At 45.2% G+C, this 17,008-nt stretch overlaps 1 protein-coding gene across 3 annotated transcripts; it reads right to left on the reverse strand.

The window, feature by feature from the left end:
- Window positions 1–438: 438 nt before the first annotated feature.
- On the reverse strand, window positions 439–16,665 carry LOC128407951 (zinc-binding protein A33-like). Of its 3 annotated transcripts, none has more exons than XM_053377008.1 (7): window positions 16,447–16,665; window positions 15,004–15,279; window positions 13,761–13,856; window positions 6,946–7,179; window positions 3,012–3,031; window positions 1,401–1,516; window positions 439–1,241 (listed from the first exon to the last, which is right to left on the reverse strand). In XM_053377008.1, exons 1-7 carry the CDS (start codon window positions 16,648–16,650, stop codon window positions 700–702), a joined length of 1,488 nt encoding a protein of 495 aa, XP_053232983.1. In that variant the 5' UTR covers window positions 16,651–16,665; the 3' UTR covers window positions 439–699. The 3 variants fall into 3 exon arrangements, with proteins under 3 accessions (XP_053232983.1, XP_053232984.1, XP_053232985.1); XM_053377009.1 differs by lacking the exon at window positions 16,447–16,665 and adding an exon at window positions 16,187–16,265; XM_053377010.1 differs by lacking the exon at window positions 16,447–16,665 and adding an exon at window positions 16,078–16,185.
- Between the last annotated feature and the right edge of the window lie 343 nt (window positions 16,666–17,008).

The following is a 17,008-nucleotide window of genomic DNA, read 5'->3' on the forward strand; positions in this document are numbered from 1 at the left end:
ACTGGGTGACCTTGGGCCAGTTACTGTCTTTCAGCCTACCTTACCTCGCAGAGTTGACGTGGAGATTAAACGAGAAGGGGAGGGAACCATATATGTCACATTGAGCTCCTTGGAGAAAAGGCGAGCTATGAATGCAACCAACAAACAAACTATCCTAGTCTCTGCCATTATCACTTTTGGCTCCAGCTTTTCTACACCTGTGTTTTTGTATGTGTAAGTCAGAATGCAGGTCAAAGTGTCCAATGGTTGTGGTTGTATGTGTTACTGACCCCTAGTGCTTTGGGCTGTATTCCTATCTTATACAGCTGGCAGAAATGACCAGGCAGCACCATCCACAAAGCACAAGGCCCTTTAAGTACACCAGACAGAAGAAGGCATTAACCTGGAGAAGGGGACGTAATTATAATTAGGGGGGAAAATGAACCAGGAACCGACTGATTCTTCTTAATCATCTGCTTTAATATCTATTCTAATACATTCCATCATGTTGATATTGTTTTATGCATTCTAAGAGGTGGTGTTTGTCCTATGAAATAGAAGAGTGGGTTGTGGTTTTCTTAAACCTTTTTGCAAAACCAGTCAGTTTCCCTTAACTTGTTCATCACAGCGGGGAGACACACAAGGTAGATCTTATGTGTTCCCAGGAAACAAGAGGGACCCACCAAGTCTTGCTGAATGGAATCAGACTTCAGGATGTTCCTACAGGTTCAGGTGGCAGATCCTCATGGGCTCAGCATTCTCGCCATCGCCGAAACAAGTGCTGAAGAAAGGGTAGAACCTGCGTGCCCTGACCTGGTGGAAGGTGAAGAGAAGGGACATGTCCTCGGCATTATAAAAGGCCACCTTCCTTGCCTTGCAGTCCAGCAGGACACCTACTTTTCTCAGCAAGCGCCCAGGATTCAGGCGCACCCAGGGAGAGGCTGCAGCCCAATAACGAGACTTCTCCCGCAGCCGTATAGCCCAGTAGCCATTCTTGGGGCATAGCTTGACTCTTGCTGCCCGGTCCACTGAGTCCGCTGCCACTCCCAGGTCCCACTTGGTCTTGGTGCCCACCCAGACCTCCCAGTAATGTCTTCCACTCTCAAAGGACTCCTTCGCCAGCACATTCACACACTGCAGGAAGCGGCTGGGGCTTCTGGGCACAGACTGGGGCGTCTTCCTCTCTGTCACTGCCGTCAGGTCTTTGGAGAGGACAAGGTTAGGGTGAGCTGATTCAGGGTCCAAGGTCAGAGGAACAGGAGCTGTAGGAAGAGAATATACCAGGATTCAACTATTAATCAAATTAATGAGAATTCTAAGAAAGAAACTGGGTAGGGTGTCGTCAAACGAGTCTATGAACTCTGTTCTGTTCCCATATCCCCAGTATGCTCTGTTGCAATTGGGGGGCGGGCGTGACTCACCTGTGCAGATCGATTTCAGCATCCTTCTCCAAAATATAAACTGCAGAGGTCCATCATACCGGTCCTTGTGCTGCTCTATATTAAAGGCGGTCAACTCTTTCACCTGCACCGCTGGCCTGGAGCAGAAAGAAATGTCTGCTGAGCAAAACAAGATTCCAGATAAGGAAGTTCTGGAGTTTAGAAAGTGACTCCTAACCAATCTGAAAGTGCTTCATCCAGCATAAGGATGGGACAATAAGGCAGTTGTGGCTTGGCCAGAGCCATTTGCTTGGCGCACATAATGGCAGGGAGCGTCCTCAAATTATTGTGGGGGCCAAATCATGTCTTTCCCCCTTTCCTTCTAGCTTTCTAAAAACAGTAGCTAAGGGGCCATCACAAAAGATGTGCCTCTCCTGTCCTTGCAGTCTAAGTACTCCCTGGGATCCTAGGTCAAAGGGCAAAACACTATCTCTGCTGAACAACCCCTCTTAGGCAGGTATTTCAAGAGTGAGGTATCTTTGGAAAAGGACGCAACTCCTAGGGGTTTCAGCACCTTGGAGTGGGGTGGATTCTGACATAAGCAGGCCACTGGTTCTCCTCTGCCTCAGTGGCTAAGTAGCCTACTGCCTAGAGAGACAGAAGGTGGTCAGCCACAAGTTCCATGGAAGCCAACTTCCAGAATGGAAACATGCATGATAATAAAATAGAATCCACCAGTTTCTGCACAGTACTCCTTAGAAACATGAGCCAAATGCCCTAATTCTCCTCAACATTGACAGCAGCCAAGGAGCAGTCTCAAACCTATCTTATATGGATGTATTTGCTCTCCTTTCTCCCCAGCAAAGTAAGCTGGGAAATGAATTGCTCTGGCAATCTTTCAGCCAAGAGGTGGGATATGGCTGTGCATGCGAGATTCGCCCAAGTTTAGCCATTAGAGAAGCTTGGCAGCTCCACAACTTGAGAGAGCGATAATCATTTTAAGGCAGGCCACCAAAGCACAGCCCCTGGGTGGCTCATTAAACCTGTCCCCTCATCCTTGCTTTCCCAGGCTACAATAAAATAAAATAAAAAAGCAAGGTTTTCAAGCAGCTGACAGACAACATTATATGGCAGGTGAGGTGCATTCGCCTTGGTGACCTGCAAAATTTATTTAGGCTCATTTGCCAACCTTCCTTGTCGAACACAAAAAGAGGCCAGCAGGACCAGTCCAAAGGCCCCGATTCCAGCTTCCCTTTCCCACAGCGGCTAACCAGATGCCCATAGGAAGCAGGCAAACAACACTCTGCCCACCTGTGATTTCTGGCAACTCGTCTTCTGAGGCTATTAGAACATAAACATAGTGGCCCCAGAAGACCATTGAAGTAATGTGGGAGGACCTTATGAAAGCAGTTAAATCCTGGGTGCACCTCAGTGCTTTTGCATTCACATCCTGAACCCTGAGGTCAGCACATCTATGCAACAATGCCCAGAAGGAGAGATCTCCTATATTCCCCAACAGCTTTGCTCCCAATAATTATTTTCCAATGCTTTAAAAGCTACAGCGATAACAGTCCGCCCCCCCCCGCCAGCTGAGCAGGTAAAATAAGAGGCTCATGAAAACAAAAGCTGCTTTTTTTCTTTCCAGGCACGTACCTAACAGACACATTTTCCACCTGCAAAAAGAAAAAGAAAAAAAAGGAGAAAATTAACAAAACCCCTCACTTAATCCTTATTGCAGCTCAAGTAAATTCTCCTGTCAAGTAAATTCTCCTGTCCATTTTTTGCATCTGTACTGAAGCACAGACAATTAAAAACATAATTATGGCCCTACAATTTGAAGCGGCTGCCTGGGAAGCACATGGGATGTTGCCTTGAGTTGCATGACGGATGAAAGTTGGTAAATAAATGTAATATAATGAATAAATGAATGAATGAGGTGGCAGCAAATTCTGAAGGGGTATGGGCTAGTTCTGATATATAAACACTGGCTTCTGTAAGCAAAAGAGAGATGCAAGAGAAGGCAGGTTCCTCATATCACCAAGACTCAAAAGCCTGGAACCTAGATGGTATCACTGTCAGCTGTCAGGAGAGCATGCCATACACACATAACAACATTTCCCTAGTCATATTGTACCTCTGGCCTGCAAAGAGGCTGAAAATATGCATAATCTTGACTGAGAAGTGAGGACATACATGTACTTGCCTATCAAAAGAAATGATAACCCACCTTTTGGCTCTAACAAGCACCCTCAAGGCAGCTTGCATTTAAAATTTCAGAATTATATACAAGCAGTAAAATAAAAGCCAAGGGAGTATCACTACCAGCCACCCCACAGGAGTCTGATGATGGAAGGAGACAGGTAAGGAAAGGAGTATTTGAGACATTTAGAAAAAACACGCAAGTATTTTCATGCAGACCTGCACAGCACAGCGCAGTATGGTCCGAAGGCACACAATACAGTAACCTTGGCTGAAACTAAGCACTTCATCCCTACTTCCAAGAGTAGCTATTTCTTACGACAGAACCGGTCTCCAAGCCTGAACTGCTTCTTTATGCCTGTCAGAGGTTAAGGACCATGATTCTCACAGCATGCACAAGCAGATCCTGCTGGAGAAGCAAGCTTAAACCTCCTAGCAAAGGCTACCTCGGTCACTTCACAGCACAATCCTGCTGCAGTAACCGTGGCAACCAACTATGGAAAAGCATCACACCAAGCAACCAGCAATACTTCAATCTTAGAGGGAGATGGAAAGGGCTGCCTCTTACCATGGGGCAAGAGGGGAGGCTGGGGAAGAAAATGGCAGGCACACGTTTTCCTTTATGTTGGAAGTGGCAAATAGAAAGCTGTAATGTTGGGGGGTTTTTTTGTGGTGAGAGAAGTGTTCCAGCCACTGTCTCACCTCTGTTTAAAAGAGAGAGGGAATTGGGAAGCCACACTTTTAATGGCAGATAAACTTCTTTACATCTCAATGCAAAGGCCAACAGTTATTTGCCTTCTATGACAATGTTATCTGGCAGACATTGACAAGGCCTAATTCTGGTCTAGGGCAGAAAAACATATTATTGATAGAGACAAACATTTTCAGTCCGGAGTTTAAAATATGGAAAGACTTCTTCGAACACGCATTCCCCCCCCCACAAAACCATGACCCACTCCCAGGTCTCACTGCATCTTATACAAAGGCCGAATGGTGACCAATCAGGTATGCTGCCATGGTGGATTTCCTGCACTAGCAAGGGGTTGAACTAGATGACCTCTGAGGTCCATTCCAGCTCCGACTCCAGGATTTTTTAAGCCTCACCCCACTTCCTGAATGCATAGAATGAAATACAAGATGACACCCTTGCTTGGTAAATCAATCCATAGAAAACTATAGGTATCTCTTATTTATTATGGTGCTGGAAGTAATTACAAATAAAATAAGGAAAACTTCAGAAATAAGAGGAATCAGAATTGGAGCAAAAGAATATAAATTAAAGGCCTACGCCGATGATTTGGTAATATCGTTAGAAGATCCAGCAAAAGGTATCGGTAAAGTTCTAGAGCTACTAGAAGAATTTGGAAAACTGTCCGGTTTTAAGCTAAATAAAGTTAAAACCAAGATGCTGACAAAGAACTTGGCTGAAGATTTAAGAACCCAGTTAGAGCTGCAAACAGGAATCAAGGTGGTGAAAAAGGTGAAATATTTGGGTATTTGGGTCTCCACGAAAAACATAAACCTAGTAGAAGATAACTATATTAGGACCTGGAGAGAGATTAAAAAAGACTTAGATACCTGGAGCAGGATAAAACTCTCCTGGTCTGGAAGAATGGCCGCAATTAAGATGAGTACTCTTCCAAGACTGCTGTTTTTATTTCAGAACATCCCGGTGATTAGAGGTACGACAATGTTTAAAGATTGGCAGAAAACCCTTTCCAGATTTATTTGGCAGGGCAAAAGAGCAAGAATTAAATTTAAACTACTTACAGATTGAAGAGATAGAGGAGGGTTTGCCGTCCCGAACTTGAAACTATACTATGAGGCCTCGTGCTTGTGTTGGATCAAAGAATGGATCGTTTTGAAAAACACAGATTTGTTGGATTTAGAGGGATTTAACACCAGATTTGGTTGGCATGCATATCTATGGCACAATAAAGAGAGGGTACATAAAGGCTTCTCTAACCATATCATTAGAGGAGCGTTGCTTGAGGTATGGGACAGAAATAAAAGACTTATAGAAAAAGACATCCCCTGGTGGCTATCACCAATTGATATTCTAACAATCAAAAAATTAAACATGGAAAGTCAAAGATGGACCTATGAAGACCTCTTGGTAAGATCAGATAAAGGATGGAAAATTAGAACATATGAAGATTTAAAGGATAAATTAACGGGTTGGCTACAATTTCACCAAATTAATGCCTTATGGAATGAACATAAAAAAACAGGGATGAATGAGAAAAAGTCCAGATACCAGGTGGAAATACTAGAAGGTAATTCCAAACTCTTATCCAAAATGTATAATCAATTACTAGATTGGGATACAAAGGATGAAGAGATAAAGGAAGTTATGGTCAAATGGGCCATAGACCTTGGATACAACCTAGATTACGATAGGTGGCTGAAACTTTGGAACAAGGACATTCACAGCATGTGTTGGACTCCGAGAAAATATGGAAAAAATGATGTACCGATGGTACATCACCCCTGTGAAATCAGAAAAAATGTATAAGACCAGGGACAAAACATGCTGGAAATGCAAAACGAAAGAGGGTGATTTCCACCACATGTGGTGGGCTTGTGAAGAAGTGAAAAGGTTTTGGGTACTTATTTATGATGAATTAAAAAAAAATTGAAATATACTTTCCCCCAAAAACCCGAAGCCTTCCTCCTAGGAATGGTCGGAGAGGAGATCAAGAAAGAAGACCAAATAATGTTCCAATACGCAACGGTAGCCGCCAGGATATTGCTAGCGCAAAATTGGAAAACCCCTAACATCCCAACTGTTAGAGAATGGCAAATTAAGTTATTCGAATATATAGAATTAGCAAAGATGACACAAAAAATCAGGCATCAAAAAAGCGTAAAATTTATTAACGATTGGAACAAATTCATAACATACATAGAAACAAATTTAGGAAATATTAAAATCACAGTAGGTGTAACATAAAACCTGCGATGTATAGAGGTTGTAAAAAGATACCGCAGAAAGGTATTGTGGTTATATAGCCCAAAACCGAGATGGAGGGAAGTCAATCAATGTTATGTTATAAATTGATGTTGGTTTGTTTTCTGTTTGTTTTCTTTCTCTATGGGTTGCTTTGTCTTTTTTCTTTTTCTTTTCTTTTTCTTTGTTGTTCGTTTGTATGTTTTTGTTCCTTCACTTTGTATGTTTTTGTTTTTTTAAAAAAGAACTTAATAAAAAGAAATTAAAAGAAAAGAAAAGAAAACTATAGCGTTTGCCAGTGTGCAGTGTGATACGTGTCTGGGAATGTGGAGAGGGTGGAGCCTATGGCTGAGAAAACGTGAGAAAATACAAATCTGCCTCCGACACCCATGACCCAAACTCCTCCCACCGCAGCCTTGTAAGCATGATGAGTCTCACCTCCAGCAGCAATGAGTTCCCCAGCTCATCAAGCTTTTTCTGAATGTGCTCCATGCTCTTCTTCAGCTCAGTTATTGCCATACTGAGACGTGTGGCATCTCCGTCCAGCTTCATCAACCACTGTTCTTCCTCTCTGGCCAGCCCCGTCAGCACAGCTCTCTCTTCCTCTTGCAAGATCTGATGAAGATACTCAAATTCTGCCCGGATCTTGGAGTTCACTTCACGAGATGTTGTCTGAAACAGCAAAAGGGCTATGTATGAAAGCAGCACGTTCAGCCACATCCACAGACTTCTGTGTAATTCAAGGAGGATTGTAAAGCCAAAACATTTGCGGGACAGAAAACACAATATGGTGTTGGTCAAGGGGAGAGCAGCCTATGGCCCTTCTAATATAAAACATTTGCATCCATGTTCATTGGCTTCATAGCGATTTTTGCTGTCACAAAGCTAGGCTGCTTCCATAACAGATGTGTACTGTATTTTTCGCTCCACAAGACACACTTTTTTCTTCCTAAAAAGTAAGGGGAAATGTCTGTGCATCTAATGGAGCAAATGTGTGGTCCCTGGAGCTGAATTGCCCAGGGGCAAAAAGCAGATCATGCTTTTTTTTTTTGAAAGAGGGAAGAGGGTGTTGAAACAAAGCCGCTGATCGTTTGCTGATCAGGGAGAGAGATAAGGGACGCTAGAGATAAAGGAGGCTGCCTGGGAGGGGGGAGATAAAGACAGCAAACTTGCAAAGAGGGGAAACAGGAAGACTAAAGCAATAAGAAGAGAAATTAGAAGAAAAGGAGGAGCAAAAAACTGCTCCAGCTAAGACACTAAGGCAAACAAGAGGGAAGGGAGTGTTGAAAGGAAACAGTTGATCGGTGGGATCAGAGGAGAGATAAGGGCCGCTAGCAGAGGCTGCCAGGGAGGGGGGAGGTAAAAGCCCATGGATCCTCAGGATTTTTACATTGGGTCACCCAAAATTCTCCATCAGATCACATAGCATGTCCATGGCTACAGCCGGCACCAAAAAAAATCACACATCCACTGTTTCCTGGGTGCAAAAATGTGGTTACAAAGCACGGATCCACATGGATCCTCAGGATTTTGCATTGGGTCACCCCAAATTCACCATCAGATCACATGTCTGTGGCCACAGCATGAACCACAAAAATCATACATCCACTATTTCGTTCAGAATATATTTTTTCTTGTTTTCCTCCTCTAAAAACTAGGTGCGTCTTATGGTCAGGTGCACCTTATGGAGCGAAAAATATGGTAATCGGGAATTGCCATCCACCATTCAAGAACTGTTTACAAGAAACTGCTGATGCCGTTTCATTACAATACCATTTTTCTTTGGTCCACCTGTCTTTTTTCAGGACTGACTGGTGGCAACTGTTTGGCCCCATAAAGCTTAACTGCATTGCCAGTCTTTTCGGCATGGATTAAACTTTTTCAGAGCTGCTACAGTTTTAATTAGAAGCTACCTTGTGGCGTTTGCCTCCTAGGTGGGTCATAAGGAAAGGGTTAAAATGAGTGTGATGTGATTGGCCAGTGGAAACAGATAGGAGGAGTTGGAGGTGTGTGAAAATCAGTTGAGAGTGGGGAGTTGGAGAAGGAAGAGGGAGGAACAGCCTGTGGGTTGGTCGAGTTGTGTGGCGAGAGAGTGAGAGGAATTGTTAGGTGGAGTCAGATAGTTAGTTGGGATAATCAGTTTGAAGTTGTTAGGAACGAATAGGACAGTTAAGGAACTAAGATTAAGAAACTGACAAGAAAAATTAACTGAAACCATAAGCTTGTTCATGCCTATAAAATAAATTTGATTATTTGTTAATGTTAACAACTGACTGGACTCTGTGTGTACCCGTGAGAAACGGGTTGGTGGCAGCGAAGAAAGCAATCAGAGTGGTGGCACAGGGTCAATAGACCGTCAAACGTCCGGGGACCCTGTGTGATCGCCACATACCTCTTTATGGCTTATTCCTCTGATTGCTTCCTGCTGAGTGTACCTGATAAATTTCTGATAAATTGCCTCAGGAGTTGACCTTATGTAATCAGTTCCAGAGATGCCTGCTGTTTCTATCCTTCAAAGCTTCCTGCAAGACCCTGTCTCTCTCTCTCCATGCTTGACAGAGAACTCAAAGAAGAGATAGGAGCATTTTCTGAACTCCAGGAAGGTTTGGAAACGGATAGACATGTCAGCTTTCCTTCTCCACATAAGAAGTGCAGAGGGAGAGGCAGAGTCTCAGATAAGGGGGTAAAGAGTGGAAGAAAAGCCTGCTATTTCTTTCTCTCTTTTTTATCGATACGGCAGCATGAGTGAGAGTCTGAGATACTCACTCCTCTCCTGTCAAATGGTGCCGCTGATGCTCATCTCTGCTATGCGGAGTGCAAGAACCCCAATTTGAGCTGAGCTTTGGCCACAGGTGTCTTGTGGAGACCAGATCCACTCCAGAAGCCCATCCTAAAAGCAGCTTCTCAGCAAGATGGTCTAGAATTTGAAGCAGAACCTCCAGCAACTCACCAGTGGGAGCACTTGTAAATTGTGTAGTGCAAAAGCATCTAATTCTGAAGAATAAAAAGCATCTAATTCTGAAGAACAATTTCACAAGGTGGAATGTTCTATCCAGAGCCCACCAGACTGAAATGGAGTGGTGGGTGGTGCCCCTATTCTTGGACTGGAGAAGAATAACCAAAAGCTCCCTCACCTCTTCTGTATTCTTGGTAGCACTGGGTTATTTTGTATTGACTATTCTTATTCTTATTATTTATTATTTATACCCCACCCATCTATTACAGCCTTTGGCCTCTCCAATTTACTACTCCCCTGCAAGCAATTCAGGTCTTTTCACTACAGAGACAAAGAAATACTATCAAAGTACTAATCATTCACATTGTCCATCTTTGACCTCCAACTGTACAGTATTGAAATTTCTGATGACATGACTAGTATGAAATATAAAGGCCCAGGTGAAGCCACTTCACGGATGGCATCAAAACAGCCTCAATAGATATATCCTCTATCCATGTCTCTCATTATTTGATTTGCCATTTTTAAAAAGTCTTTGCTACACATCACATATGAGGGTTTCCATAGTGAACATCAGTATGCATTATCAGTGATTAGAGTTCATTTTGATTTCAAATTATTCCTTCTGAAGTGCACATTACTTGCAGCTTGCCAATATCAATAGTGTCTAGTAATGCTTCCTAAACTAGGCCACCCAAGTCCTTTTGATGTTGCTGGCAGACTTCAGCCTCAACTAAAACAATATTATGTCTCTTAAAGTTAGGCCAACTCACAGCTCATTCACTTTTCCCTCAACCCTGCTTGTGGTAGGGTATCTTTATCCAACCTTCAATCCCCACCAATTAGAACGGTTGGTGCAGGATAATCCATTTGTGTTGCTAATCACACTGCCTTTGCCTCCTGGGAAATTACTAACTATCCCCACCCCAAACCCATGGGGGTCTTCTCGTACAAACAGATAAGAGCATAAGAAAATCCTGTCTGGATCAGGCCAAAGTTCCACCCACTCCAGTTTCCCATTTCCTACAATGGCCAACCAGCTACCTCTGTGAAGTCTACAAGCAGTGTAAGAATCCAAAAGTCTGCTGGCTCAAACAAATGGAGGATCAAAGAGGAAAACATGTGTGGGAAATGCTTATTCATATCCTACCTTAAAAAGATCACCCAAGCTTTCCCTTGAAATAGACCACAGTTCCTGAAGTCATATATAACAAGAAACTGGTTCAGTCAAAAGTGAAAGCTTTCGCTCTCATCCTGTCATGTGCAAAGAGAGAGGCAGCATGGAACAGTGGTTAGAGTATTGGCTAGGACCTGGGAGACCAGGGTTCAAATCCCCACTCAGCCATGAAACCCATGGGGTGACTTTGGGCCAGTCACGCATCTCAGTCTAACCTACCTCACAGGGTTCTTGTGCGGATAAAATGGAGAGGGGAAGAAGTATATATGCCACTTTGAGCTCTTTGGAGAAAAGGTGGGATATAAACAGAGTAACAAATAAAGGAGAAGATAAGGGAGTGTGAAAGTCAGAAGGTCACCACACTGTTTAGAGACAGATGTCTGAACAGCAATTACACATTGTTGCAACTGCAACCATTTTCTTCCTTCTTCCATGGGACTATAAGGATGTATCTAACCCATTTCCATGTCATAGGTGGCAAAATTACCGTATTTTTCGCCCTATAGGACACACCGGCCCATAGGACGCACCTAGACGCACCTAGAGCTTCCCCCGACCCCAGCCCCCAGAACGGGTCCCAGAGCGATGGCGAAGCTGTGCACAGCTTTGGCATTGCTCTGGGAGCTTGCCGGGCTGGAGGGATAGCTTCCTGAAGCCTGGAGAGCAAGAGGGGTCGGTGCGCACCGATGCCCCTCGCTCTCCAGGCTTCAGCGAAAGCCTGCATTCGCCCCATAGGATGCACACACATTTTTGGAGGGGAAAAGGTGCGTCCTATAGGGCGAAAAATATATTGCATGTGTGCGCATGCCACTGAGCACTAGCAACAGCAGCTTTCCAGAACAAGCAAACTCAATGCATAACATATGAACACATAACCATTTCTTATCTGCCCATTTGGTCAATCTTCAAAATAAAATAATAATGAAACCAACACACTCGTGTGTGTGTGTGTGTGTGTGTGTGTGTAAAATCTGTATGCCAGTTACTATAACTTGCTTCATTAGAAAATTTGCGTTTTCTGATCACAGGTTCTGGTTGCTTTCAGATTGGCATTCTAGGCATCCCTGACAATTGTTTTAGAGTGAACTGTTGCATTGTGTCTCCTCGACTGGTGAAAAAGCCACAGTGCACAATGAGCTCGGAAAGAGCATGATAGGCTTAAATATATAAAGAGTGTACCTAAATGCTTTCAGGGGCGATGTTATCTTTCAAATGTGTACTATGTTTAAATATGACAATAATTGTAACATATCTAGCATAAAAGGAGGAAAGAATGAGACATGCGAGATCGGGATCCTTTTTAATCAAGGACTGGCAGCTCTCCAAAGCTAGCGCCTGCTCAGGCCGGATATCAGCTGCTTTTAGCAGTCGCTGAACCATCTGGCTCCTGTCTAGGACTTGCCCTACCAGCTAATGATGCTCTACTAAGTGCTTACATTGCCAGGAGTCTTGCTGACATATTTCTTTGCTCTGAGCAGCAGACAGACAATTTTACTGGAGATTCTATGGGGTGCTGTTTTGAATTAGCTTGGCACGGCTCCCTTGGACTTTTAGAGCTGAACAAATAATTGTGAATGAAAAACACAATTTGGGAGAGTCACTAGTGCCAACAACTCTCAAAGTTGCCAATACACAGAAGTCACTGGGAAGACGCAACCCAAGATGTTAGCCAGGGACTACGCTTAGTTGGCAAATCCCCAGCTGCAAGCTCACCACATAAGAAGTGTCTGCTGGATCAGGCCAGTGGCCCACTGACTCCACCACCCTATTCTCACAGTTGCCAAACATATGCCAATTGAGAAAACACATGAGCAGGACCCGAGCACAACAGCGTCCTCCCCTCCTTTGGTTTCCAGCAACTGGTATTCAGAAGGATATTGCTTCCGACAGTGGAAGGAGACCATATCCCTCAGGGTTGGTAGCCACAAGCAGCTGTCCTCTCCATGAATTTGCCGAATCCTATTTTAAAGCCATTTGCATTGGTGGCCATCACTGCCTCTTGTTTGACTCTGTGCTCTGTGAAGAAGGACATCTATTACACCAACGCTCTAGCCCTAAGGGGTTTCCATTATTCCACTCAGCATGGCGAGTGAGGTGCTACCCCATGGTGAGCATGAAGAGCAGCCAACCCTTCCTTCCTTCCAACTTTGAAGCTGTGGTGGTGGAGGTGGGTGGGGGTTATCCAAGCAGCTGTGTGACACTCCCTACCACCTGTCCAGCTAAGAGCTGTTTAAGAACAGCTGCATGTTCAGTGTAACTCCCACTGCGGTCCTTACTTGCTTTGGTGCTGGAGAGGCTGAGGTGGCTCTGATACCCCTGCCTGAAGATGCTTGGAAAAGACTGATGGGAGTGTTGATGGGCATTGTTGTCCAAAGGCCCTTGGGGTAATCCCACCTTCCTTGTCTGTGACCCTGAGAAGCTTATAGAAAATCAACTTGTCTTGTTTAATTCTGTGTCATAAACCCTGGTGTACAAAAGCTTCCCTCTTCCCTCTATTATTTAAGAGGCATTTTGCTTGTTTCCCCAAGATAAAAACCCAACAGGTTGGATTTGACTAAGTGAAATCTGGCATGTGAAGCCTGGTGACATGGGGAAATTTGAGGTTCTTTGGCTTTCAGCTGTCTCTCTCTATACCACTCCCAAGTAATTTCCCTACTGCTCAGCTCCCTCTGTGAAAGTGCTGCAATTAGAGGTATTAATCTTCTTTTCTGCTGAGGTGCGTCAGCAGATCAATGGTTATCTGGGCAGATAATTAGTTTGCTCCAACCCCAAAGTAACTGTCATTTATTTGGCGGCTTTATCTTTTTGCCTGTGATTTAAAGCAACCATTAAGATGGGCGGTCACAAAACAGCAAGACGCCCCAATTGCAGCCCTGCTGATTTGATATGCCTGCCGAGGCCCAGCTTTCAGCTGTTTTCTATTTTTGTCCATTCTTTTCTCTAGTTAAGACTCCCCAATTGATCTCTTCCAGCCCTTTCTCACCGGCAATACAAAAGAGCAACACATCTCTTCCTCTGTAGGGAAGCCTCCACCTTTAGAAACTTTGGCATTTCTCATCTGAGCAAGCCAACACGAAACAAAAGCGACCACAGAAGGAAAAGTGGGGAATGTACTGGTACCAGCAGGGTGCAGATGTTCTCTTCAGCTGCATGCTTCATTCTCATCAGTTTCTCACACTCCACCTGGCAAGACTGAAATGCCTCTTGGAGGTGTGTCTAAGAATGAAATAGATGGATAGATAGAACACTTAATCATTATGTGTGCAACAGTCTCTGCCTATCAATTTTAGAGCCAGGATGGCATAATAATAAACAGAGCAAGGATGCGAAACTTCTGGCCTAGCCAGCTTTCCCACCTCATAGGGTTGATAGAAGAGCAAAATGAGGTAAGTCCTTCCTCCCTGAGTTTCTTAAATAAAAGCCATGGTACTACCCTTAACAATAACTGCCATGTTCTTTTTCTCCTTTAGAATTGACTTCTGCAGCCCCAGCTTTCCTGTTCTTCCATTACTGCTTGATCAACTGCTACCCTTTCCTCTTCTATTCACTTGCCAATCCCAAACCTCACTCTCCAATAACCCCAGCTGTAAATTAAGCTACAAGAGCATGACTTGCTCAATGTCACTGACTTACCTTGAAATCCACAAAGCTGAAAATCCCACACTAGGCCTATGATGGGAATTTACCTTCCCGGAATATTTGACATGCCTTTTAGCCTTTGTGCAGAATCAACAGAATATGAAACCTGTGACCTTTGATTAAGCGCCTCTCGTGATGTGGTAGTCCAGTGCAAACAATAGTGTTGCAATGACCCAAGACAGCAAAGAGGAATAACTACAGAAAGAATACAATCAGCCATTGGACTGAAACTCCCAGGGAGTTAAGACGCTGGGGTAGGAGTAAGGCAAATTATGCAGGGGAAAGAAATCCACTGGGCTCTGCACAGCCAAATGACAGGCAAGCCATCTGCTGGCAAACTGAGCTGGAAACAGGGAGTTGAGATTTTAAAAAGACACACAAATATCTTTGTCAAAGTGGTATTTGTCTTTGCTTCAGAGGCTGCAGGGAAGACTGCTTGATGGGAGATTCTGTTAGAATCAGAAGGTGACAAATGGAATTTTCCACTTGTCCAGAATTCTTGGTCCAAACAAGTCTGTCCCACACTTCCTTGAATCTTTCTGTACAGTCCCAAGCAACCCTCATACTACTGTACAAGGTACCCCTGCCTAGTTTCATATCTGACCATCCTGTTTTGTAGCTAAGTTGACCACCTGAGAGAAATGCCAAGCCCCACAATTCATTGAGGGAAGCACTCCAGGAGGAAAGGAAGTAATAATCACTGTCTTGCCACCTAGCTGCTCACCTGCATTTTTTTCTTGTGTTCCTCAGAGGTGCACCTCCGAACTGTCTCCACTACTCCAGAAACAAGGTACTGGGGACGGAAGGACCTGGTGGGGAACTTTTGCCGGCATTGGGGGCAGGTCGCAACTTTTGAGCTCTTATCCCAATAGCTCTGGATGCACTCCCTGCAAAAATGGTGCATGCATTCCAGCATGACTGGGTCTCGGAACAGATCATAGCAGATGGCGCAGGTCAGCTCTTCCCGGAGGCTCTGCTCCCCGCTCCTATGGGCCATTTCCTGCACAGACACAAGATACATTCCTCACTCTACCTGCCACAAACCCCCAGACTCCAAGGTCCTCTCCTGCACATTCACAAAACCCTGCGGTTGCAACACATGCAAACAAGCCAGCTGTGTGCATGGTTCTGTTGCACACTCATGCTAAAATGTGGCAGGTACAGAAACAAACAGCTGTCCTTTTAGGCCGGGCATCCCCAAACTCGGCCCTCCAGATGTTTTGGGACTACAATTCCCATCATCCCTGTCCACTGGTCGTGTTAGCTAGGGCTGGTGGGAGTTGTAGTCCCTAAACATCTGGAGGGCCGAGTTTGGGGATGCCTGTTTTAGGCCTTTAACAGCAGTAATAAAAGAGTTTTAGGACGACCTCTACAAATTCAGATGTGCCAAGGAGAAAAGCAGCACCAGATGCATTTCTGCCTATTCCCATGGTTCCCAACATGGGGCGCACACCCCACAGGGGGGCAATTTGATTTTTAAGGGGGGCAATTCGAGAATGAGTTAGACCAAGTTAATGGCCTTTTAGACTTCCTCCACCTGAACAGAAGTTCACTTTTTGAATAAGAAGAATTATTAGTGGGAACCACTGGCCTACACGCAAAGTCAGTGTAGTGCTTAGAAAGGGTGCCCTCCATACATTGTTGGTCTCAACAGCCCTAGCCAACTTGGCCAAAGGTCAGAGATGAAGGAAGCTGTAAGCTACCCCAGCTTAGTATGTCAGACAAGGGCCCAGGAGACCAGGGTCCAAACCCTCATTCAGCCACCTTGGGCCAGTCACTATCTCCCAGCCTAACCCACCTCGCAGGGTTGTTGTGAGGTGAAGATGGAGAGAGGGAGACCACGAGCTCCTTGGAGGACAGGTGGGCTATAAATGTAGTAACAATAACAATAAATAGGAGGTTGCCACCTTAGCAGCTGCCCTACAGGCAAAAATGCAGCACAACACCTCCACGGCAAGGAAAGCAACACCTGTCGAACTGCTGCTCGTTCAAGGCAAAAAGGAGCCTTTACGTCGGAAGACCCACGGAAGGCGCGAAGCAGACAGTCGGGAGAGCAGAGACCCCAGCTCCCCCCCCCCCAAATCCCTCTTCCCCCCTGCGCAGGCCACGGGAGAGGAGAAGGGCTGCGCTGGGGCTCCCTGCCGCCGAGCCCCGGCTCCGGACTCACCGCCTGACGGGGACGCCGCTCTCCTCCGCCGGAACCCCACCCGCCGCCCGCTCTCGCGCTTTGGCTCCCCGCGCGCCACGGACCCCTCGGCCCAGGCGCTCCAACTTTCACTTCCCCTGCACGGCGCGCCTGCCCCGCGGTAGCTGAGCGACGGGCGCTCCCCGCCAATTGGGACAGGCCCTGGGAGGCTGCGTCGCCCTCCATTGGCCGGCGAGGGAGATCTGCTCCGCCGGGGCCCTCGGCGGGTCTCGAGAGCGTGACTAGGACGCGAGGCGGCGGGTTGGCTGTTGCACCAGGCTTGCCCTTGCGGGAGGCGGAAAGGGGCAGTCTCGGCACCTGGTGGTGGTTGTTTTCATAATCGTTTTTATTGATTTTCAAAGATATAAACATAAAACAAAATCCAAATCTCGAGATTACTCTGAATCTCCTGATTTTTCCCCTGTCCCTTCCATGGGCCCTTTTAATTCTATTTTCAACTGCATATCAGTACTTCTCCAATTTTTCATCTTCCTAAGTTATCTGTACGTTCTGTTATTTTATTACAAGTGTGTTTAAAATCCTG

The sequence above is a fragment of the Podarcis raffonei genome, chromosome 2, assembly GCF_027172205.1.
Source record: "Podarcis raffonei isolate rPodRaf1 chromosome 2, rPodRaf1.pri, whole genome shotgun sequence".
NCBI lineage: Eukaryota > Metazoa > Chordata > Lepidosauria > Squamata > Lacertidae > Podarcis > Podarcis raffonei.